Genomic DNA, 24,308 nt, shown 5'->3' on the forward strand with positions numbered 1-24,308 from the left:
CTCAACTCGCCCAAAGAGCCCCGGTTGTTCATCCATATTTCCGTTTGGTAAGATCACTTTCCGCAAGGTAAATAAAAATCAAAAGCGCTTGCGCGATTGATTCACGCTCGACGATCAATCGTCCATCCGAAATTTGGAGTAGAACTCACAATATAAAGAAGATAGAGCAGTTATAATATAATTTCTTAATTGTGCAGCAGCAAGTCGCTTTTTTTTCCGCCGACGCTTCGAGCAATTGTTTTTTACCAATCATACGCAGCATAATTGACTACCCAATTTTGTGTTTTTTGCAACTACAGCAGCAAGTCAATTTATTTTATGGCATCTCTCTGCTGTGAGACCTTAGCAAGTTTAAGATGCCGAGGCTGTCAGCTAAGCAGCGTAAGCTGCGTCAGCTTAGAAAGACCATGGCTGCGCGTGAAGCCGCTGCGATCAATAGAGATATACTCAGTGACAAAGACTCAGGAGAAGACGAGCTGGACGAGTTTTGGCTGCTACAGTACGAGCATGTGTAAGCTGCAAGATACAGCACGCTCTTCACAGTATCGAAGCCAGAAAGCTAAATGGATGAAGTTGCTTTACAATCGTGAGCACACGATTGACACGGAGTTTCTCAAGTACTTTCGGCTTCGACGCTCCTAGTTTTTCCGGCTTGTATCTCTCGTGAAGGCCGACCCTGTGATCAAGACAAAAGGAGGGAAGCCGTTTCGGGGAGGAGTGCGCCTACATTTGATAGTTTTACTCAACTTTCTTGCCGTCTCCGCCTCTGTAGCGGTTGTTATTATTGCCATCCGTGAGCCACTCGATAAGTACGCTGATTGAGCTAGCAGTCCGTCGTTGTACTAAGGGACTCGCTTCTTCGACTGCGTCGACGTTGGGGAGGGGGGGGGGGCTCATTATCGCGTTCTAGCAGCGCTTTCCACAAGCTGTTTGGCTGAATGTGTCGCTTGCCTCAAATGTAGATAGAAACACTGCAGCACAAGCAGCGTGAACTGCCCGTTTGCAGCTCTTTTTACTGCATACACGGAGCACGTCTCCACCTTAGTTAGTCCTTTGGAACCTTCTTACAGCCTCTCCAACAGCACGCATGAATAATATGTCCAGCGATGGTCTGTGCAGAAGTTACAGTCGGCTGCACGTGCCCATCTTCACCAGATTAGCGCCCTATACGGCTCAAGTGGCTACCTTATGACTCTCTGAGTCTGCAGGATTATTCGACGGCATCAGATATTGTTGAGATATCACCATGCAGGTCGTGCGTGAACGACACAAGAGATCTCCGTGCTAAGAGGGCGGACGGCCGCCAAAAAAAATATTCTACTTGCTGCTGCAGCCTCGACCTGCATTGATTTTTGTACAGAACGAGAAAAATGTGTTCCGCCAATCAAATCCCCGAAAAAAATCTGGACCTGCTGCAAAAAAAAACTTAACATACAGTATAGGTTATTCCGTTCAGCAGTATCTCGGACAGTCATGAAGGAATCTAGACAGGAGGCCTGGACTGCGACACAAGTGCGAGCATTGGCCGCCACAGGACTAGCGAATTCTCACTTGCAGCCATTCGTCCGCCTTCTTTACAGTGACCCCAGACAAGTGAACGGGGACAAGAGATCGCGAACCATTTTGGTGGCGAGTCGAGACGCAGACGACGATGTGATCTGCCGTCGACATCGAGAGCGGAACGGGCAGTACACTGTGAGGTGGACTGACAATGGCAGCGGTGAAGTTTTTAATGTTAATGCGACGGTAGATTGGGTCGAACTGCAGCTGTGGAATCGATTTGACAACGGAGTCGACATGTTCCTCGGTAGCGCGTCGGTATCTTTGCGCCAGCTACACGAACAATGTAAAGTTGCAACAAATGATGACAAGGCTCACGATTCCCCAATAACCGGTGCTTTATGGTTCCCACTACAATCTTCAGAAACTAACGGGCTGGCATCGCACTTGAGTCTTGAAATTGAATGCGTCTTCACTTCGAATCCCAAAGTTTTTCACAATCGTGAGACGATCAACAAGAGAAACAGTGATAAACAAGAAGACGACAGCCAAAAGAGTGTTGCCGACCCTGCGTTCGCTTTCACACAGCCATTTCTCGCCGTAGACTGGGCATTGCTAGCCTCCACCAGCACCAGACGTCTCTTCTTTCATGTACGTGAACTCTACAACAAGAGGCAAGGATTCTTGCTTACGTTGGCTTTAAACAGTCAGATGTTGAGCTTCTAGCGCACTTTCGAGAGCTTGTGTTGCATAGTGACCTCGAACTAGAGCTGGACCAAGACGAAGGTCTACAGATCCACGAAGACCACCTCGCAGCATTTAAAATGTGTCAGTTCTCGGCCCAATATCTCGATCATTGCGTGGAGACTTTATCTCAGCGGCTTGAAGGATACAGCGAGGACTCTCGCACTTTGGGCAGTACTAAATCTCGATTGAAAAGGAAGAACAAAGTGTTGGTACGCCCATGTCTCCCTTTCCTTTGTTTACGCTCTTGACTGACGTGTGTTTCTTCGTAGAGAGCTCAACGAAGACGTCTGCAAAAAGAGCACGACGACTTGGACCTGCTAATCACGACGTACCAGCGTGTTCTGGAGAAGAATGGAAACGCAAAAGCACCCAGTGATCAGCCCGACTCTCCCTGTGTCAAGCCTCCTATAGAAAGTCCACCGCTTTCCCCCACAGACTCGATTACGTCAAAGAAGCCAACTTTCCTCAAGACGTGGGAGGAACGCGAACGTGAGCGTCGCATGGAAAAGGAAATCTCCAAAGCGCAGCGTATCGAACAAGAGAAGCAAGGAATCATCCAGCGCGTCTTGGAACGACAACAACGAGAAGAGTACGACGCTCTCTTCTCCAAGTTTGCTGAGAATCGGAAGCAGCGCGCCGCAAAACGGATCCAAGCGTTCTTCCGCGATGTGAAGAGCGTTCTACACGCTCAACGCTGTGCTGAGAAGGAGCGAGCGGCAATAATTTTACAGGCTGCGTGGAAGCGGAACATGCACGCGAAGGAGTATCCACGTCGACTGGAAGCTCGGAAACAAGAGAACGAGATACTGTTGGTGGCTAAGAGCGAACAGGAGACGCGCGAGTATATAGCTGAGATGAAGAGGCAACGTGAAGAAGCCGCAGCACGTGCCTTGTCCCCTCCAGAGTCTATCCAAAGCAACGAAGCGGACGACGGCCCCTCACCATCCGCATCGCCTTCGAAGCAGGTCGTTGACGCGCTTGTCGCCACTTGGCGGAAACTCCATCGGGTGTTTGTGGTGGCTCATAAATCCAAGGGAGTCGCCTACCACGCGCTGTTTGAGGAAATTGATCTCCGGAAAGACGACGTTATCGATCGCGCTGAGTTAAGACTTGGAGCTCGAAGCTTTGGCGTGCGACTGGACCGCAAGATCACCCGAGCGTAAGTCACGGTCCCAAAAAATGGGTAAGAACTGGGTAAGCTAACGCGTATCTTTTCTTGCGAGTGCAGGCTGATCACGTTGATCCGCACCAAGTGTGGGGTACCGTCGAAGCCTCTTCTCGTGACCTTCGAGCAGTTCATGACAGGCTTCGAGTTGACGTCTCAAGTGACAGAGTTGCCTGCTACCACTCCTGCTGACACGGAGCTTGATCACCCCATCGATAAGAATATCGAAGAAAGCAAGGCGTCAGTCGATTCTCCAGACACGCGTGAAGACAACTCTGTCAACGAAGAAGACCTGGTCACGGCTGTACGGGCGTTCAGAGCAGCCGTTTACGAGTCCGCCACGAGCTTCTTGGCTGCACAGGGCAAGTCTCCGAGCGACTACAAGGTGTTCCGAGAGACCTTGTCGCACGTTTTCTCTCGCTTCGACGCGGATCGAAATGGACAACTGGATGTGGACGAGCTGGTGGTGTGTATGTCGTCCTTCAACCTCCAGCTCAGTAGCGACAAGATCTTGCTGTTGCGTGAGCTGTTTGTCGGAGAGCGTGACAGTGATAAAGTGGGCGTCGCTGAGTTTATCTCCTTCGTCTTGGCCCACTCGTCGTCTACTGATGCAGACGAACTTGGTCTTCTGGGACGCCGAATTCGAGAAACAATCATGAATCGTGTTCGAGAAGCTCAAGCTCATACTGATAGCATTGAAGCCGCTGTACGTCTGGTGTTTCGAGCAGCCTACAAGCGTCAGAATGAGCAGAGTTGCTCGAGTCGCGACTTCATGCGTGTGCTGAATCGTCTGCGTCTTGACGCCACAGCTGCTCAGCTTGCACGACTCGTTGTAAGACTAGATTGCAATGGCGACCGCTCCATCTCATTCGACGAGCTGCTCATGTGGCTGCGAATACGCTCCGAACCAGCTCCTGATGACGATTTACTGGCAGAATCCGGGCGGGCTACGAGTCTCCAGTTAGCCACTGCAAAGGCCAAGGCATTCCGAGCTCTACTGGAAACACTCGCTCCGAGCGCTGCATCACCGACGGGCGAGACCAAGACGTCCAGCTTGACGGCTTTATTCCGGCAGATCGACCGCGACAACAGCGGCAAAATCAACCAAGACGAGTTGCAAGAGTTCCTTCACAGTCAGGATCTCTTGTCTATCATTGGAGAAGAGGCTCTAATCCTGTTGTGTGGACTTTCAACCTTGCCACTGAACGCGACAGCTGTGGTGGCGCAGGAAATGATGAGACTTGTGGACTTGAATGGAAATGGTGTCACGACTTTGAAAGAATGGCTGGCGTTTGCTAACGATCTAGACAATGATCCCGCAGTGATCGAAGCCATGCGGACAGCCCTGAGGGAATCGGAGAGCAGTGACCCGGAGCGACTGGTGCGCTGGTTCAGTGAACTACCAGGCGCTATTCAAGCTGCCACAACTCGCCAAGGAGAAGCAGACCAGATGAGAGTACGCGTGGCTGAGTTCAAGACCTCGTTACGTGCGAAACTGGGTGGCTCTAGTTCAGTCTCCATGCAGACACTTGATCGGGTGGTGGGGAGTCTTGACAACGACAGCAGTGGATGGATCACGACCAGCGAATTGTGCGCGTGGGCATTTCCACCTCGCGATCTTGAAGAGCTTCTACGTCTCGTTATCAGATGCTGGCAAGGTGAACAGCAACAGTCCAGTGGCGCAAACTTTGGCGTCAACTTGTTCAGGCGTTTCGATGTGGATAACAACGGCAGTCTCGCGGTGCGTGAGGTGCGTCGAGGGTTTGTGACGTTCGGCTTGGCCTTATCCGAGTACGAGACTCGAGTTTTGCTGGTTGCTTTTGACTTGGATGGAGATGGATGCTGGGATAAATCAGACTTCGTGGCGTTTGTCAACAAGTTGTTTCCGGTAGTGCCAGTCGTCGATAGCCCAGCTCACACAGAAACACCAGAGAACCCGACAACGCGCAATGACATCCCACCTGGCTGTGCGAACAGTGGTGACGATCTGCTGCTCGATTCAGAGTCTTCAAACGGTATGTCGACCGCGTATTCAGACGAGAGAGAAGAGAGTGCGCGCCCTGTTGACTACAGCGAGGACTTTGTTGAAGACTAGTGTGGTAGGAATGGTTAACACGAAAGTCTTAGCGTACATTCGACGGCTGTACCTGTCTATAAGAGCCTGGTGCTCTCTTCAGCAGGTGTATCTTTTGTTGATGCCTCATCCCTTGTCTTTTGCGAGACGGTGTGGTGTTCGCATCCTTGTATCACATGCATGAATCCATATAATAACATTGTTGGTAGCCCCAGAAAAAGCAGCGCAACAGTGTAGTTGCCGTCGAAATACACTTGAGTCCACGGATTAATGACGTAATTCAGCAGCCCAAAGGAGAATGAGACTGTGGCGAGAAATGCTTGCAGTGTGCCGTACAGCTCAGCAGGGAAGCACATGACTGTATGAAGCAACAATACATAACCGTAAGGCACAGTAAAACATAGAGCGAATCAGGTCGTCCGCCCACTTACTGATGTAGGCGAACTGCAGAGCATATAGACACGTCTGGGCCATCGCGTAGACGACGAACATTGCGAGTTGGACTCGAAGTGACGGTACTAGTAGGAGAGCGATGAAGAGTTGTACCAGAGCGATGCAGGCCAGGAAGATCACTTTGAAGCCGTAGTGATCGATCACGTACCCGACAACTGGGGAATACCAGAAGGTGCCGTTCACAAGGACGGGGTATAGGATATTCGTGTACAGTGACGCGGCACTGGTATCATCACCAGCCAGGTCGACCAGCAAGCTCGGGATCGCACCACCCGCGAACGCAAAGATGAGTGAAACCCAGCCGAATAGAAGCGCAAAGAACCACAAGTCTGGCCGCTTGAGCTCCTCTCGCATGCCGTCCACTAGACCAATAGGAGCCTGCACGAACAACCAGCATCTCGATATCGTCAGCAATATACATAGTCAGTAGTATTGTCGACCAGGTGGCGTACGTTGATGCGGGGCATTTCCAAGCGACAAAGAGGAACAGCAAGAAAACTGCTTGGCTTCGTGATGCTGTTGGTCGGAAACAGTAGGAAGCAGATACAGGCGCACACACTCACTAAAATGCTGTCTCAAACACATAAGCGAATAAATAACACCACCGAAACCATCACTGAAAGAACAACACTCGCAATCTTACCCGTATACCCAGAAGAACGTCGTCCGCGTGATGCCATGTACCCCCAGCAGCATATACACATACCCCGAACAGTTGAATAAGCTGGACAGAGTACTGCATACAACCCCCTGAACTTCATACAGCTGCAAGATCTGGAAGGCTGCCAAGTACGCACCCATTCCTCCCGCCCCCACCATTGAATACCCCGCGATGATCCACGCACCAGTGCCAGTATGCGAATCACCAAAGGTCAGAGCGAAGTTCCCCAACGCCGATAGCGTGAGTCCTAACATGATGGTGATCCGAGGCCCCACCACGTCAAGAAACACGCCAAAAAAGGCGTTGGCTGCACTGAGACACAGGAATCCGGTCGAGAAGACGAACTGCAGTCGAACTTCCTGTGCCGCGCACAGCACACCGTCATTATTTTCTCGTTCTTCTGGGGTGCACAGCTCTGCCCATTGCTTCTCCCTCACCAATGTCGAGTAGACGGGACCAAACCTGCCGCCAACTCAGAAGTATCAGTTAGAAGCGTTCTGATTGTGCAAATATTTGCAGCAAAGCGCACCCTAAAATGAGCCCACCAGACGTGAAGAGCACGACGAAGGCCGAGACCATGAACATAATTTCCTTGGAGAGCTGCCAACTGGTCTTTTCTTTTTCTACTTGCACTTCCTCCACTATTTCAACTTCTTCATCATCTGGAAGCGACTTGTTACCAACAGTAGCGTCTATTTGTTCTGCGTCTTCGTCTACTAGGCCATGGGCTCCGACGTACGCCAGAAGCAGTGATAAGTCACTGGTGCTCTCCACCAACTTCCCTTTGGATCGATGGGTGCTCGCTGAGCGAGCGCTGTGATGCAGAGGGGATACGTCGTTGGTGGAGCCGCGTCGTCGCAGCTCGGCGGTGGAGGCGCGACGAGAGCGAGGACCGCCAAGCTCCCACAACGTGCGGTCCTGTAGCATTTGCAGGGCAATGTAGCGCTGCGTCGGCATGGCGGTGCAAAATGCGGAATGGAGGGCGCTCTATTCGAAGCGGAAATCTCGGCAAATGTAACGAGATTGAAGGCTTGGACTTGCAAATTTAGTCTTGATGACGTCATGTTGCAATGCGTCCGCCCAGTGGAGTTACCTTCCAAACTTAATATATACCTGCCGGTTTTAAAAGGCTGGGGTGGACGAGTAGATACACAGGGTGATACGATCTCAACGGCAGAATACATGTAGTATTAGCGCTATCAATACAAGCTGAGAGCTTGCATTGGTATCATTAATATTGTGAGAGAGAACATGTATTCTGCTGTTGAGATCGCTCTTCGGTTCGCATGCTGCATTGTACAGTTGAGGCGCCTGAGTCACCTTAAACCTGTCGTCCGGTGGCGGTAGCAAAACAGACGGTATCAAAGGAATTCCACGGCTCTGTTTTAATAATACATGTACATAACAGAGGATGGCAGGCGAGAACCCGAGCTGACTGCGCCACCGCATCAACATTCAAATTTTTATGCTGACTATCTCCTTCAGTGTTTGACTGCCGGTGCAGGCGTCGCGCTGCTTTCCTCGCAAGTACAGTGATTCAGCAAACATGCTCATGTATTACTACCGGTACTAAATGTACTTATACTGTAGTAGTACATTTCATGTAATCTAAATACTGATGCGACGTCTCCGCGACAGTGACTTTCGTGCGAGGCTAGCGCCACCCAACTCGCAACTTGCCACCACACTCAGTGGACCAGCGGCCAAGCGGACGAATAGCGGACGCAAGTACAGTACAGTACGAGAGTGCCTTTCGTGGAGCTCGGGCGGTCCACATCTCAAACGACAGTCGCCTCATTCCGCCATTCCAGCATCGACAACAGCAGCAGCTTCGATCACCGAGAAGATGAGTTTCCCGAGCAGCGCACAACAAGCTGGCAGTCGTAGCTTCGGTCACCACGCTACACCAGAGCATTCAATCACCACAGCAGTACATGACCACCTGACCGGCACTGGTTCGCTTACATCATGCTACACCAGCGACTGCGCCATGCAAGCAGATAAGCCCGAGCTGGCCGGCACTGGGCCCCAAAGCGACAATTGGGGCCGCAATCGCCTCATGCCGACGATAACAGAAAGGTCAAAGAAGTGCGTGAGGTGGTCTACTATCACCGTGCACGAGTTCGGCGTGGGGCTCGGTGGCAGTGCCGTATCGAACAAGGGCGGCCCTTCCATCGGTCTCGCGGATCCGCCCGAGTTTACGTGGACAACACGGGTAGGTGAGATGGCTGAGCGCGTCGAGGGTGTGCATCGTTTCTCGCCTAGCCAGCGCATCCGCCTACTGCAGGCCGCCGGCATTCCGGATGGCATCATCACGCGTCACGCCCGAGAGACCAACATCATTTTGGGTTCGCGTCGCCGGTCGAAGACAAGCTGGGAAGACAGTGACGTGGACGAAGCTGAGGAGGAGGAGGAACAGCTCAAGGAAATGCCCCGCAAGCGCAGCGCTGATCAGGCTACACTAGACCATCCATGTGCTGTCTATTTGCGGAGACCTCGCATGATCCCGGTCAACTACGTGTAGCTGCATCGGTTTGCGTTTGGATTCTTCTCGTGTACCTGCCTTCATCGGCAGCATATTTTGACGGTTTACAAGGACTTTAAATTATTCGAGACGACGTATATTCGAATTGGGATTCGATGCTGGCGCTCTGCCAGCTGAATGACTGTAGCTTTACCTAAGAGAGGAAGTCACAAGTAGATTGCACAGGAGAGCAAGGACAGCATGTAGAAGTGCAGGTGCTCGCGCTCCACAGGGCGGCGAACTCTTGCCCCCACCTTTTTTATTCAATTAATTGATGCAATAAATTTGTTAAATTCTTTGTCGTGTCTCGAAGCAGAACGCAAGCTCACGAATGGATATAAATATTAAAACGCAATACTGCAACAATCTCGCAGCGTTTGAACACTGTACATGAATGGCCAGCCAACAAGATAAGTACCAGTGCCAAGGGAAGAAGAGGGAGCACTGCGTGACAGACAGTGCCATGTCGCTAAAAAATTAGCGCCATGCAGGCCCCTCCTGAAGTTGTACATGTAGTCCGGTCTCCGCCCTCGTCCACCCTTGCCGGTAACCATCCGGTGCTCCAATGCAATGGTGCGAAGCTTCGTTCGATGCGTCTTCGCTGCGATCGTTCACTGGAGGCACCGAAGCAGGCAAATGCGACACCAAACTGAGACTTTCGCCTGCTCGTACCACCGCTGCGGGATGTGGTCCACACTTGATGCTATGCTCGGAACTCACCTCATGCCGTAGCGCTAGGCCTTTTGCCTGTCTGGAATCCACACGCTGGATAAAACTTGATCGCTGACATGCCGCAGTAGCGTGAGCTCAGACATTGTCCACCCTTTATTCTGCACTCCGAAACGGCTTCAAACATTTCCCACATGGTGCCATGATGGTCACACACACGAGGGCCATCTCGGCCACGATGGTGGTTACGAACTGTACATGACATGCGATGGAAACAATCGTGAGAACAGTGCAGACGTATTTGGTAGATGAAGAGGATTCTTGTAAGCAGAGCGAGCACTTAATCATTCACTTACTATTTTTCATTCGGTTTAACGGCGTAAATTTCTTTGAATGCTGATGGCAGAGGAGGCTCCATTGACGCAGTCCAAGCATTTACATGAAATAATCATCTCCAAAATTTGTGGACTGTTCTCGACGACTTTTTGTCGGCGCTCATCTTCGATCCCTCCGTCCACTTACAAACGCTAGTATTGCACACGTCGCATGGTTTTCGATGCGTACCCATGATGTACCTAAGGCACGCTTGTTATTCAAGTTGCACGCTTCACCACAGTTTGTAGCTGTTAATGCTCGAGAGCCACTTAGTGCTCTGCTGCAGGCTTTACGGTCATCAAGCTCAATGACCGGAAGGAGTAATAGACGTAATCCAACGCACAAATCATCTCCCTGATCAGCTGCACCCGTACGTGTAAAAATTGTTCATGCGATAAAGGGTAGTGCTCTTTCGTTTGGCATTTGAATGCTGTGAATTTTGCTTTGCTATTAACAAAGTATGAAGGGATACGTAGCGTCAAAAAAGAGGTAAAAAAAAATCGCAAAGGAGGATGCCTTGCGAAATCTTATTTTTTCTTCAAAAATCATGACAGGCTGCGTTTCTTACACACATTTCCCGCAAAGACCTGTAATTTATCGATTCGATCGTCACGAGAGCTCACTACGTTAGCGGCTTTTGCATGCTGTATATCACAATGATCCCGTCAACCTGTACCTCGTGAAAAGTGAGCTACTGTGACCATTTCTTATGATGAGCGATTAAAAAAAGTGTAATACAGTACTGTATGTGGTTTTACCTTCTGGTAATTTTTGTGTGTGTTTCTCTTCCCGAATGATAGCTGCAATTTGCAATTTCCTAACTTCAAGTCCATCTTACGGACTAAGCATTTAGAGGCCGTAATCTTCCAAAACGGCACACTGTACCACGCCCAAGCGCCCCCCTACATTTTTATAAGATACCGGCAGCATGGGCCAAATCGTGGAGCTGGGAACATTAGACCTGGCGCTCTGCGGCGGATACCTGGCCTCCGTGCTACTCGTGGGTCTCTTCTTCACCTTGCGCGAGCAACGTGAGCGTGAGAGAAATCGCCTGACGCGTCTGCACCACCAAGCACTGCTGAACGCCGGGGCCAGAGACCCCGAACGCCTCGACGCCACTCACAGCTCCAAGTCAGCCAAGAACGGCGATGCACTAGAGGAATACTACCTTGGAGGAAGACGCATCCCGTGGTACGCGCTGGCCGTGGCCGATGTGAGCTCCTACATCGACATATCGGGCACCATGATCAACACGGCGCTAGTTTACGCGCTGGGTGTAAAGGGCATGTACATTGAGATCCGTGGCGGTCTGTGTCTGTTCTTGGCCTTCCAGCTGGCCTACACCGGCAAGCTATCACGTCGGTGTCCAGTCAAAACGAGAGGAGAATGGTGTGTTGGTTATAAGCTGCTTTCAGTGTGACGTCCTCGCTTAACATTTCTTTCGTGGGTTGTGATACAGGATCAAATTTAGGTTCGGAACCCGCCTTGATGCTGTCCTACTACGCACTACCATTGCTATTACGTCCCTGACGAGCGGTGTTCTTGCAACAACGTACTTTGCAGTGGGTGGGGGTGAGTTTGGTTGCTGGTAGTGAGACGGTTATAAGCATATAACGATCGTGTGTTGCGGTGACATTAGGAAAATTCTTCACGGAGTTTGTGAAGCTACCAGAGTGGGGAGGGCTACCGTCTGAGTTCTGGGCGGCAGCCTTGTTAATGGCAGTGGCGATGCTGTACACCATTGCATCTGGTTTCTCCACTGTCGTGTACACTGACGTGTACCAGAGTCTCTTCATCTTCACGTCGTTCATTATTGTCGCGATTATGGGCTTCATGGTGCAACTGCCAGACCATTTCTCGGTATTTTTGCCGGGCCGATCGATGCGTGATGAACCGGAGTACATCGAGGTGAACACCACGCGAAGCGACTGGGTCTCTGCTGTGCCCCCAAGCTCCTTGGGATTGCCGAGTGAGGCCTCGTACTCCATGTACAACTCCTTCGGTCTCATATTGGTCTCGTATTCATTGCTACAAATGATGCGCTCGGCATCCGGACCTGGAGGATCGGGGCTTCAAACTGTGCTTGCAACCAAATCCGAGCGTGAAGTTCGGTCGCAGACATTCTTGGCGATGCTTTTCTTGAGTCTGCGCTGGGCTTTTAGCGCTGGTATTGCTGTAATGGGGATCCACTATTCCACGCAACATGTCGGTGTTGTGGTGGACCCAGAGCGTGTGGTGCCTATTGTGATAAACAAGGTGTTACCCGTCGGTACAAAGGGGTTCGTCTTGGCTTCACTTCTGGCTGCAGCGCTTACTACCTTCGACACGACTATCAACAGCTCGTCTTCGTATTGGACCGTGGATATCTACCAGGCTCTGATCAACCCGAAAGCAACTGAACGGCAGTTGCTGTGGCACGCGCGCCTCTCGTCGGCTTTTGTTATGCTTGCTGGCCTCTTCCTTTCATTGGATGTGAGCACCATCAACCGGATCTGGGGCTTCATGACAATCGCGATGGCGGGTGGCCTCATTTGGCCCTTCTTCTTCTCGTGGTACTGGGCTCGCTTCAACGCGTATAGTTGCCTACTCGGAATTGCATCCGGGTATTTCGCTGCGATCGCCGTGTTCATGTACGTTAGTATTCGTGATTAAAAGTGTACTATTTGGCAACTAACGCGTGGGGTGTCGCTTGTACAACGTGGTGGACAGCTTTGCGCCGCTGCTCGAGGAGTTCCGAGCCTTCGTGATCACTTCGTCGATCTCCGGAGGCATCTCCATTGTTGTCTGTCTATTGACACGACCCGAGTCGGACAAGGTGCTTCGACGATTCTACCGTTTTGCTCGACCTCCCGGCGCTTGGCACAAGATCAAGCACATCTGCTTCACGCACGAAATGATTTCTGACATTGATTCAGAGAACCATACCGATCTGGCGTGTACTGGGCTGATCGTTGTGGCTCAGCTGGCGCTGTACATTCTTGCGGTTAGCGCTGTATCAAAAGCCTGGACTCAAAGTCTCGTGCTAGTAGCCATTCTAGCGGTCACACTGCCTCTCATCTACTTGAAATGGTACGTGAAGTTGAAAGACCGTCCGGTTGGTCTTCGTAAGGAGGATTTGAATGCCTCGTTGCTGGGTCCAGCCTGATTGTGGACAGGGGCAAATAAGGTAGGGCAACATGTAGTTACATAGATAATGGACATAACCTCCTTCCCATTATTCAGTTCGTCTCAACGATAGGTAATCTACTACGTAGTAGTGTTGGTAGTTTGTAGTGACACTCTTCAAGATCGCATACTTTACGATTGACTACGTACACCAGAGCTAGTGGATCAGAGCATTTTCATTAGTGCCGGTGATAGATGACCACAACACAATGTGCGACGTCAGCTCGTCTGCTGTCGTCGGCAAAGTCTCTGAGCCCGCACCGTGCGAGTCGCACGTACGCTGCTTTCGGTTGCTCTGGCTTGCACTGCATGTTGAGAGTATTCGTTGAAAACCTTTGCTGACCCCATGCACTTTTAAATAATAAAAATAGGTGAAGTTTTGCATACCTTCGCTGACCTCATACACTTGATAGGTTCGACTAAGACAACTAACCAAGTAACATGACTCATTAATGCAGTGGACGATAGCGATGTAATGCTAGCTCATGTGTAATTAACCGCCCGAAAGGCGTGTAGCGAACGTCGCCGGTAGCACACCGTGTTACACTGGGCTTCATCTCGCCGATCTTACGATCGGAGCCCGAAAAGACAGTTCGCTTGGCGGCGAGCCAATCAACTCTGTGTGATACACTGTAGAAGGAAACGCACCCCCGAAGATGCCTAGACGTAGGGCTGTGCTATCTTGCTCTGGTAGCTGTCCCAATGTGCAGCAAAGTCAGCAGCGCAGCACTTGGTGCGGCAGAAACGCTGGACTTTAACGGCCTGAACACGACCAGCGAATTTGAACCGGTACCATGTACCGTGTACAGTACACTACATATTATTCGTGTTGCTGGCGAGTTCGCGTGAACGCCATCACCAGAGATGGCCATCGCAGCTCAAATATGCTAAGCTCTAGTAGGTTTGAGAGAAAATCTTGCACAGCTGCAAGGTGATACCGGTAGCTGCACTAATAGCAGGTCGGTGCGCTGAAACATGTAGGTGGCAGCAGGGCGGACGCGACTAGGGAGCGATCCACTCGGTGAACGAGCTTCCAACAATTGCCCACAGACGGGACATGTCTGGCCACTGTCCGCTAATGTGTACACCAGATACAGGTCACATCCCAAAACATCAAAACAGCCAGAGACGCCGCACAACTCAAAGAGCGGACCGACCACCAAAGAAGCGAAGCACAACACGCCGCAGTGCGCCCCTCCTCTTCAACGCTCTCCTCCCTGCATCGAAACCATGGCACCGAAGCACGTAGCCGACATATACGAAGGGGCGGACGTCCCCATCAACCAGCAGCTCTCAGAGCTCTCTACAGCACCCAAGAGCTCAACGCCAAATGAAGCCATCTCCTCCTCTGCACCTACCTCACCCGAGCGTCGTAGGAAGCGCCAACGCAGCTCGTCCGTCACCAACGACCGCGAAGCCTCGCCTAGGAAGATGAAGAAGCGTCTACGCTGGTCAACCATCACCGTCCACGAGTTCGGCGTCGGACTGGGTGGCAGCTCGGTGCCTGGCAAGGGCGGCCCATCCATCGGTCTGAGCGACAAACCCGAGTTCACATGGACCACGAAGGTAGGCGAGATGGCCGAGTGTGTCGAGGGTGTGCACCGGTTCACGTCAAAGGAGCGCGTGCGATTGCTACAGAGTGCCGGTGTGAGCGAGGGCATGATCCTGCGATTCTCGCGGGAAGCCAACATCATCAACTCCTCGCGCAGGAGGACATTTGTGGAGGACATTGCTGAGCGGAAAGAGGCCAAGAAGCAACGTCAGCAGCTACAGCAGTGTAAGATTGAATCACCTCGACCCGCCTGCTCGTCCCCATTCCTCAACCGTCCGCACATGATCCCGGTCAACTACGTGTAAGAGAGCATTTCCCCATGTAATCAAGCAAGTCACGAGCGCCTCGCGACCAGAGAAAACGATAGCATGGATGTACTCTTGGCATTTTTGCACATATCATCATCACAACGGACAGGCGTCGAACGAAGAACCGCCTCCGCCCGACGTTGCACTGATCGTAGAGCTTAAGCTATTTGATCTTGTTTATTATCGGACATCACTGTCAATACAAGCTGCATGCAAGTATCGTTATTGCTTAATACCTGCCTATCTGCGACGCTTTCGGCTGAAGCCACCTTGTTATCCAGGCAGTATCCAATTTAACGTTACATGCATTTGTGTTGGCTTTTTCAACACTACATGTAATTAATAAATTACTTCAGTGAAATATAATACTACAGCACAGTACTAGACCCACTTGACAATATTACCACAAAAACGGTAGGTTTCTGTAGACAACAGATCGTCTTGTACAATTTTTCCTCTGTGTTGCTGTGGGCCCTGCTTTGCGGTGCTCCGGAGCGAAGATGGGCTTTGTAGCTCGGTACCTACTGTATGTATTGTCATAATAAGGATTCCTGAGATACAAAATCAATTTTTATTCCACATTTTCGTATCGACCAAATACAATTGGCATCGGGACGCCAATTTGTTGGCACCGAAACGTCGACGGGAGTGAGCTATGAAGCAATTCCCGAAACTTTGACGGTGTGAGTTGTGAAACAACCACAGACCAAACGACCAACCAGCCTAATAAATTGTGTACATTTACTCAATGCAATTGCATAATCTCAAAATACGTGTTCATCAAACCTTCTTAAGAAATATACCCCAAAGACATATTAGAAACTATTAAAAATTTTGGACTTGGATTGATTCCTCTCATATCACAGCTTCGATTTGTAGACTTTTAGAGGGTTCGACGATAAAGCTCACTGGTATCGTTTATCAAAACGAAAAAGTTATCAACTAGGCGAGTAATGTTGCCTGTGACTCACTGCCTTACGCTGGCTCGACCTTCGGATCACCTAAGAAGCTAACAAGTGCATCGTAATTATAGCAATAGGGAAATTATAGCTAAAATTAAACACATGCATCTAATAATAAATCAGTTCTAGCACATTGCCTACTGTCGATATTGTCGTTGCAAAAGCTTACGATACACAGTATTTCCAGATAAAAAGCCAAGGTGCCACGAGAATTTACCAAGTACTTCGGAAGAAGGATAATTCAGCAAAGACCAGCAACCGGTTGCCGAATCAGAATTACGCTGTACTATCTGATACGCAGGTACAGGAAGGAGCCGACGCAAGTTGCAGTAATCCTATGCATCAAACTTCATAATTTTGAATAAAAAAATAAAATTTCAGAGCTCATCCGGGCGCTATAATAGAACGCACGGCTATTCTTCTCTTATCGAGCTAGTTTCGCCTCTGCTTTTTGTTGGGTCCATTTCGTTTCTGCCGTTTCAAGAATTCTTGCTCAAGCTGACGAAGTCGATCAAGTGCAGAAGCTGCAGTGGGTCTTCTCGACGGATCGCGATGCATCAACAGCTCTAACAACTGTGTCCTCTCTCTCCCTGTATCATACCAACTTCCGTGGACTTCACCGCATGTTTGGATCAACCGCCCAACAGACCATACGTCCACAGCAGTGGTGTGACCACCATCGCTGGCCATCTCGGGGGCGTGCTCGTCTCGACTCAGGTGGTGACCACTTGGCGAAAGCTGTGGACTTTGCACTGCGTCCATGAAATCGATCAGAAACCACGACTTGTGGCCATCGCGATTTTTCATAACATTCGGCCATCGAATATCTCGATGCATCCACGAAGCTGCATGCAGTCTCACCAATGCTTGCAGCACATTTGTTAGCGCGTGAAATAACTCGACAAGATTTGCTGGTCTAGTTTCTTGACCACGTGGCTTATATACTAATCGCATTGTTTTCTGGTCTACATGATCCAGACGATCAACGTTCGGGATGGCGTGCTCTTCCAACACCTTATAAACAGCTACAGCATGGTCCTTTGCTCGTTGAAATAACGCTGCTGGGAAGCACTTGACAACGCAGGAGGGCTCGAGGAATATCCTGATCCCTTGATCTCGAGTCATCTTCCTGTATTCACCTCGGGCGCTGTCTGGGCACAAACTCGCAAGGCTCCGCAATAACCGCGCGATGTTCAGAATTGCTAGCAACAAACGCAAACGACCTTCCAACTGGTTAAGATCATATTCGCCCAACTCAATTGCGTCCACAGCGTCGTGCACACGAGTGATAGCATACAATCTGGATTCGTAGCCAACGGCTGCGTACCCGAACAAATATGGAGCGTCACCGTAGCTCCAAACAAGCTTTTCAAACAATTCGCGTCGTGGAGTCTTCATCTGTTCCCCAGGGGCCTTTTCCCTACCACGAAAGACGCACACAGAATCTACAATAATAGGTAGTCCGGACAAGTTGGTCCTATTGACGCCGATCGACTTGAATTCCGATCGCTCTTTCCGATACCGACAAAGTCCAAAACACGGCGGATCAAGTCGTCCCAGAGCGAGATGAATGAAGTCTTTGTGTCGCCAGGATCCACAGTGTGAACCACACGATATCCAATCTGGTTCAAGAACTCCACACAGGGCTCCGAGTTTGAGACTCGAAATATCTTTTTCATTAACTCAGCAGATGGGATCTTCATTTTGGTCATCCAGTTGTCTCGAATTCGCTCATGAAGACTGATCTTCTCTGGTAGCCCCTGTGCGATGAATTCTGCCAGCTCCCCCACAAGTGGTAGACTATGCGGTGCTATTTGGCTTGTGTAAAACTCGCTCAACCATCTCGCTGTCCACCCTTGGTCCACTGGCGGCATCAAGTGCGACACCGCAGTTTGCTGAGTTTCCGGGAGTTTTACCAGCACGTGAATCTCTTTGCGTCCTGGCTGAAAGTTTGCCCCAAAGTAGACCTCATCGAGAGCCCACGTCGAACGCATTCTCACGTACTGCTCGTCCACTTCTCCTAGTAAAAGAGAATCCAAATTCTCGTCTTCCTCCAGCCACTTGGCTCCCTTGCCATCCTTCTTTTGCGCCAAGTACAGCGTCAACGCCCTAGCCGGAAACGAGAAGCCCACATGGAACCGCCGATCTTTAAAAATGGCCTTCTGCAGTGCGCTCACTTTCACATCACGCGCGACCTTCACGGTAAACACAGTCGCTTCGCCGTATACACCACAGCGCAGCGTTACCTCCGCCATGCTCTTCTCTACGAAAGTTCTCAGCTGAGAAGCTGCAATCAAGTCACCTTCAATCCCAGGCACGCAGTCGGAATTCTGAGTACAGAGGTAAAGAGCTTACCTAAAGTACGTGTTAATCATTCCTGCCACACTAGTCTTCAACAAACTCCTCGCTGTAGTCAACTCTCTGCCTGTCATCGCGCGCTGTCGGGTTCTCTTGTGTTTCTGTGTGAGTTGGAGCATCGACGACTGGCTCCACTGGAAACAACTTGTTGACAAACGCCACGAAGTCTAATTTATCCCAGTAGCCATATCCGTCCAAGTCGAAAGCAACCAGCAAAACTCGCGTCTCATACTCAGATAAGGCCAAGTCGAACGTCACAAACTCTTGACGCACCTCACGCACCGCGAGACCGCCGCTGTTATCCACATCAAAACGCCTGAACAAGCTGTCGCCAAAGTCAGCGCTACTAGACTGTTGCTGTTCACCTTGTCAGCATTTGATAATGAGACGTAGAAGCTCGTCAAGATCTCAAGGTGGAAATGCCCACGCGCACAGCTCGCTGGTCGTGATAGCGCTGAAGTACGTCTGCAAACTACATTTTAGCTTCACTGTAGTATTCATTTGATCGGCTGTTATATGGAATATCTTCGTGCACTATTCGCTTGTTTTGCATTTGCTTCAGAAGTGGATATATGTATTTACACACTCACTTCACTATCAACAACAGGTCGATGGAAGTCCTATCGTTTCGTTCGTGCCAGGTGCCCGACCAGCTCAACTTTACATTTGTATTCCATGAGCTGGTCAGACCAATGGTACGTCAGTCTGCATGTTTTCCTGACACATGTATTGGAACAATCTCTGATGTCGAATTCGATAGCAATGGCTCATACATGAAGACTGATGCTGTGTTCTTGTGTTGACTCCAACGAAGACAGCACAACGACGTAACATGATTCCGATGCCAACGATTGGACTTCGAAAAGACAGTTCGGAGCAATGCTCTCGTTGTTGAACCAATCAATTATGTGGAAAAATGATAACGCGTGCTTTCAAGGGCGCGGCAGTAGTATCTTATCTGCCATGCTCTGGTGGCTGTCCCTCTCAGCGGGCTTTAAGGCAAGTACATGTAATATACGTGATGTAATGCATGTAGTACCAGACTTACCACAACAGCAAATATGTACGTGTAGTCAGAACTGACTTGCAAACACTTTCAGATGAGAAAAACGACCAGCGAACTTGAGCTGATACAACGAACCCATTCGTCTCAGACGAATCGCCTGGTTAGCTATCACATCATGAGCAAAAAGAGATTACAGCGGCTCGAGTTCGTGCAACTAAATTTGCGCTAGCGCAATCTAGTACAGTGCGCTCTCATTTTTCTATGGCAGTTTAGAATGCACCGCTGGTTGGTGGCGGAAGGGCGGACGCATTAGGGGACGATCCACTCGGTGAATCGTTCACTAAGCGAGCTTCCAACAATCGAGTTGTGTGCGCACAGACGGAACGCGTCCGCCCACCGTCCGCCGCGCAGATACTAGTCACATCCCAAAACAAACCCGAGTCCGAGACGCCGCACAACTCAAAGAGCGGACCGACCACCAAAGAAGCGAAGCACAACACGCCGCAGCGCGCCCCACCTCTTCAGCGCTCTAGATCCACCTCCTCCCTGCATCGAAACCATGGCACCGAGGCACGTAGCCGACATATACGAAGGGGCGGACGTCCCCATCAACCAGCAGCTCTCAGAGCCCTCTACAGTACCCAAGAGCTCAACGCCAAATCAAGCCACCTCCTCCGCTGCGCCTACCTCACCCGAGCGTCGTAGGAAGCGCCAACGCAGCTCGTCCGTCACCAACGACCGCGAAGCCTCGCCTAGGAAGATGAAGAAGCGTCTACGCTGGTCAACCATCACCATCCACGAGTTCGGCGTCGGACTGGGTGGCAGTTCGGTGCCTGGCAAGGGCGGCCCCTCCATCGGTCTGAGCGACAAACCCGAGTTCACATGGACCACGAAGGTAGGCGAGATGGCCGAGTGTGTCGAGGGTGTGCACCGATTCACGTCAAAGGAGCGCGTGCGATTGCTACAGAGTGCCGGTGTGAGCGAGGGCATGATCCTGCGATTCTCGCGGGAAGCCAACATCATCAACTCCTCGCGCAGGAGGACATTTGTGGAGGACATTGCTGAGCGGAAAGAGGCCAAGAAGCAACGTCAGCAGCTACAGCAGTGTAAGATTGAATCACCTCGACCCGCCTGCTCGTCCCCATTCCTCAACCGTCCGCACATGATCCCGGTCAACTACGTGTAAGATAGCAATTCCCCATGTAACCAAGCAAGTCACGAGCGCCTCGCGACCAGAGAAAACGATAGCATGGATGTACTCTTGGCATTTTTGCACAAATCATCATCACAACGGACAGGCGTCGATCGAAGAACAGCCTCCGCCCGACGTTGTACTATTCGTAGAGAAGAAGAGCTTAAGTTATTTGATATTTTTTATTAAAGGACATTGCTATCAGTACAAGCTGCATGCACGCAACATTCTGTTGCTTGGTGTTCCCCATTGCTTCGCCATCGTGGATGTCTCTGCCTACCTGCGACGCTGTCGGCATCCATTTACCTCAGTACGGCTCTGTATACATGATATACTAAACAAGCGCAGCTTATTCAGCTTATTCAACGGATTCCACTCACGTCAGTTGAGCGGCAGTAACCAAGAATATCGAGGAATGCACTCGATGTTGCTGGTGGATAAATCCCTTACAGTCGCTGGCATTTTGGTGGCTTCGGGAGTTGGTCCTTCTAGTATCCTTAAAGCGGGGGTGATGTAGTGATCTCGCTACAGTAGCTGCTAGTACTACCGTTGCAGCTCCATTAGCACGAGGGCCTTTCATGTAATCCGGCGATTCCTTGCGACCGTCATTTGCATGGCCATTTGACGCTTAGCTTCAGCCTGAAGACACGCGACTGTTACAGCTGGTACAGAGGCATCACGCTGCAAAGTAAGTAGCAGGTGATCTCGTCGGATGCGAGCCGCAATGCCACCTAAAAACTCCGTAGCGAAGCCTTGATCCTATTTAATGTACGCTAAGTATCTGTTGCAGGCGTGGCAGTGGAAGGGTATCCGCTGCCACTGTAAGCTAGTACATGGACTTCGCTACATGTACCTTGAAGCAACATGTACCGTCGATACGCCCGCTAGCGGGCGGACACGACTAGGGCAAGCGGACGATGTTGAACTGAGCGCTGACTGGGAAATAACAACGCAAGGCAAGCCACTGAGTGTTTGTAAGTGGATGGAGCAGACCCCCCAAATCTGGTGCTTGCATGGCAGCGGCGCGAGTGAGTGGCCACCCGGCGGGGAGAGGGAGGGGCGCGTGAACGACATACAGCCGACGCCCTCTGGGTCTTTCCTCCATTCCTTCCTCACCCCAGTCCAACAGCCACATACACAGCAGCCATGGCGACCAAGAGCGTACGTTGGTCCACCGTCACCGTCTACGAGTTCGGCGTGGGCATCGGCGGCAGCGCAGTGCCTCGACGCGGTGGTCCAGCGGTGGGGCTGGCTCGAACCCCGCACTGTGTGTGGAGGACGTCAGTGAACGCGGCGCAGCATCAGCTGGAGAAAGCACAGGCGGAGGACAGGCAGGTAACCGCAGGACGACATCGGCGGAGACGCGTGGGCTGGTTGAAGCCGCTGGAGCGCATCACGATGCTGGAGAAGGCAGGCTACAGCGAGGAGCGTATCTTCCGCATGCTCATGGAGTCGTCCAGCATCGCCCAGTCGCGACGGCTCTGTCTGCGTGTCGAGTGTGTGGCCTAAGTTGCATTTTGCACGTGCCGACGACGACCGAGGTAGCATGAAATGGAGTATCAACGATGGGGTGCCGGATACGATGGTGCTAAGCAAAGGGCGAAGACAGGATGGACATTTTTAACTTATAATAATGTAATCTATAGCAGCTTCATTGTGACGGGGTCACACAGCACCTTGCGCTAGAGGAAGTTATCTTCCGAGAGTATACAAACTCTCAGTGAACGGCAGTTCACAAGTCCCCTCTTTAATTAAAGAGAGCGAAGTGACCTAAATAAGGTAGATTGTAAACTGAGTATATTTATAGGTAGGTTAAGTTTGTGGTTAATACAAACTATCAGTTACCTATAGAAATGCAATGTCATTTAACCAATGGTTGGTTTTGAATGACCTTGGTACCTTGTACCAAATATTCCGGAGTATGACATGTCATACTCCTGAAGTGTGAAGTGTCACACTTCATGTAACCAGGGTACACTTAGTGCTACGTACCCCGTTACATCCTCCCCCACTTAGGTTCGGTTTACCGACCAATCAGAATGAAGAGATGTTCGTCACAAACTCTCATTCTCAAAGTCGAAAACCATCGACTCGGCCGCGCGAGCGCGGCGGAGGCTCACTTTACAGTTAGAGCCTCGAGCAGCAACCTGTGCGCTCTTCGTCAAGGTCTCCACTTCGACCGTTAACATGCCTCGTGGCACTGCTAAGAGCGGTGCTAAGACACGCTCCAAGGCTGCAGCCGGTAAGGCGCAGGCCAAGAGCACTAAGCCTCACGGCAAAGGCTCTGCACTCAAGGAGGCTACTCAGGTGGCCTCCGAGGCGATCGGATCCTCGGGTGACGCGGCTGCGGACAAGCGCGCAAGCAGGCGCCGCAGTCCGTCGCCCTCTTCTTCAGACAATTCTTCCGACCCTCGCTTTTCTGAGAAAACGGAATTTTCCATCCGGGCCACGGGAGAACATGCCGAATTTGGAGAGCAACCAAAGATGCTCCTCGGGGCTGGGGGGGAGGGGGAGGGCACAGCCCAGTGCCCAGTGAGCACAAAGAAGACAGCGTGCAGTCGTCCGCTAGTGATCACGGTGATCACAGTCCCAGGACCTCTGTGCGCTCTGAGAGTCCGGCCGTTAAGGCTAAGGGCACTCCCAAAGCCGGTGGCGATGAGGAAGGGAGTCCTCGCAAACGTCTCTCGCTTGCCGAGGGTCTTGCGCGCGCTAAGGCCTCTAAAGCCGAAGGCGCCAAGCCCTCAAAGAAGCGTACCGCCTCTAAGTCTCCACTCCGCGAGGAGAAGGAGACTCGACGCTCCTATCAGAGTCTCTTCGGCTCCTCGGATGAAGAGGAGGAGAAGGAGGAAGAAGAGGAAGAGGAGGGTGCCATTGTTGAGCCCCGGGAGGTCTCGAATGACCTCGACCAGCAGCAGGAGGATTTCCAAGCTGCCCAGCGTGTGCGTGGGGGTTCGGTGGCGGCACCCGTCAGCCAGGGAGCTGCCATCAACTCAAGAGGGTATTGGCCTCCCGAGGAGAGCTCTGGGGCTGACCTCTTCTTAGAGCTTCTCGTCGCTCCTCGTGGCCTTGTGGGCGGCCACACTTCTAGGGGCATCTATGAACGAGCCCTTGTTCAGAAAGAACAGTTGTTCGTCGACAACGTGGAGGCTGCTCGGTGTGTGCTTCTCGCGCCACACCGCATTCCCCTTAAGGACTTCACGACTTGTCGTAAGAAGCCCGAGACCCGGGGTGGTCTCTATCCTGTTTGGGGATACCCCTGGGTTATGACCGAGAACTGTCCCACATGGAGTTCTTGTGAGGACATGTTCTGGGCGTGGGTGGAGACTCTCAAGTACTCGCCCACGGAGTTATGGGAACTCCATGAAGATCAGCAGCTGTCCCACATCCTGGACCAGCGTGATCTTCGTGTGAGGTTTGCCCACTTGATCAGCAAGCGTATGCTGCCAAGGGACATCCTGAAGCGCGCGGCTTCTAGCGCTCACGATGAGCGCGGGTACGGTATGTATTCATCATCCGTACCCCGTTCGGGCAAGAAGCCCCGGACTACTTATGAAGCTGCCGCCGCTTCTGTCCCAGATTGCGACAGCCTTCGGCAGT

The 24,308-nt window shown here is 51.3% G+C and overlaps 7 protein-coding genes and 1 pseudogene across 7 annotated transcripts; 6 read left to right on the plus strand and 2 right to left on the minus strand.

The window, feature by feature from the left end:
* Positions 1–407: 407 nt before the first annotated feature.
* PITG_08540 (uncharacterized protein) lies at positions 408–6,022 on the plus strand (the record flags this gene model as incomplete). Its single annotated transcript, XM_002903861.1, has 7 exons — positions 408–511; positions 978–998; positions 1,581–1,720; positions 1,751–1,818; positions 2,517–3,406; positions 3,476–5,427; positions 5,937–6,022. 7 exons carry the CDS (start codon positions 408–410, stop codon positions 6,020–6,022), a joined length of 3,261 nt encoding a protein of 1,086 aa, XP_002903907.1.
* Positions 6,023–6,362: 340 nt separating this feature from the next.
* On the minus strand, positions 6,363–7,557 carry PITG_08541 (uncharacterized protein; the record flags this gene model as incomplete). Its single annotated transcript, XM_002903862.1, has 3 exons — positions 6,363–6,501; positions 6,583–7,062; positions 7,130–7,557. 3 exons carry the CDS (start codon positions 7,555–7,557, stop codon positions 6,363–6,365), a joined length of 1,047 nt encoding a protein of 348 aa, XP_002903908.1.
* A 1,102-nt stretch (positions 7,558–8,659) lies between these two features.
* On the plus strand, positions 8,660–9,124 carry PITG_08542 (uncharacterized protein; the record flags this gene model as incomplete). The annotated part of the gene is made up of 1 exon (XM_002903863.1): positions 8,660–9,124. The coding sequence occupies one exon, from the start codon at positions 8,660–8,662 to the stop codon at positions 9,122–9,124; it is 465 nt and encodes a 154-aa protein (XP_002903909.1).
* Positions 9,125–11,096: 1,972 nt separating this feature from the next.
* PITG_08543 (uncharacterized protein) lies at positions 11,097–12,080 on the plus strand (the record flags this gene model as incomplete). The annotated part of the gene is made up of 4 exons (XM_002903864.1): positions 11,097–11,557; positions 11,628–11,740; positions 11,808–11,973; positions 12,077–12,080. The coding sequence occupies 4 exons, from the start codon at positions 11,097–11,099 to the stop codon at positions 12,078–12,080; spliced, it is 744 nt and encodes a 247-aa protein (XP_002903910.1).
* Positions 12,081–12,154: 74 nt separating this feature from the next.
* On the plus strand, positions 12,155–13,313 carry PITG_08544 (Solute:Sodium Symporter (SSS) Family; the record flags this gene model as incomplete). Its single annotated transcript, XM_002903865.1, has 2 exons — positions 12,155–12,798; positions 12,878–13,313. The coding sequence occupies 2 exons, from the start codon at positions 12,155–12,157 to the stop codon at positions 13,311–13,313; spliced, it is 1,080 nt and encodes a 359-aa protein (XP_002903911.1).
* Positions 13,314–16,533: 3,220 nt separating this feature from the next.
* PITG_08545 lies at positions 16,534–18,418 on the minus strand (annotated as a pseudogene; the record flags this gene model as incomplete).
* Positions 18,419–20,078: 1,660 nt separating this feature from the next.
* PITG_08546 (uncharacterized protein) lies at positions 20,079–21,536 on the plus strand (the record flags this gene model as incomplete). The annotated part of the gene is made up of 3 exons (XM_002903866.1): positions 20,079–20,701; positions 21,374–21,399; positions 21,502–21,536. 3 exons carry the CDS (start codon positions 20,079–20,081, stop codon positions 21,534–21,536), a joined length of 684 nt encoding a protein of 227 aa, XP_002903912.1.
* A 321-nt stretch (positions 21,537–21,857) lies between these two features.
* On the plus strand, positions 21,858–22,220 carry PITG_08547 (uncharacterized protein; the record flags this gene model as incomplete). The annotated part of the gene is made up of 1 exon (XM_002903867.1): positions 21,858–22,220. The coding sequence occupies one exon, from the start codon at positions 21,858–21,860 to the stop codon at positions 22,218–22,220; it is 363 nt and encodes a 120-aa protein (XP_002903913.1).
* Positions 22,221–24,308: the final 2,088 nt, after the last annotated feature.

This window comes from Phytophthora infestans, genomic scaffold (assembly GCF_000142945.1).
Source record: "Phytophthora infestans T30-4 supercont1.13 genomic scaffold, whole genome shotgun sequence".
In the NCBI taxonomy this organism is placed as follows: domain Eukaryota; phylum Oomycota; class Peronosporomycetes; order Peronosporales; family Peronosporaceae; genus Phytophthora; species Phytophthora infestans.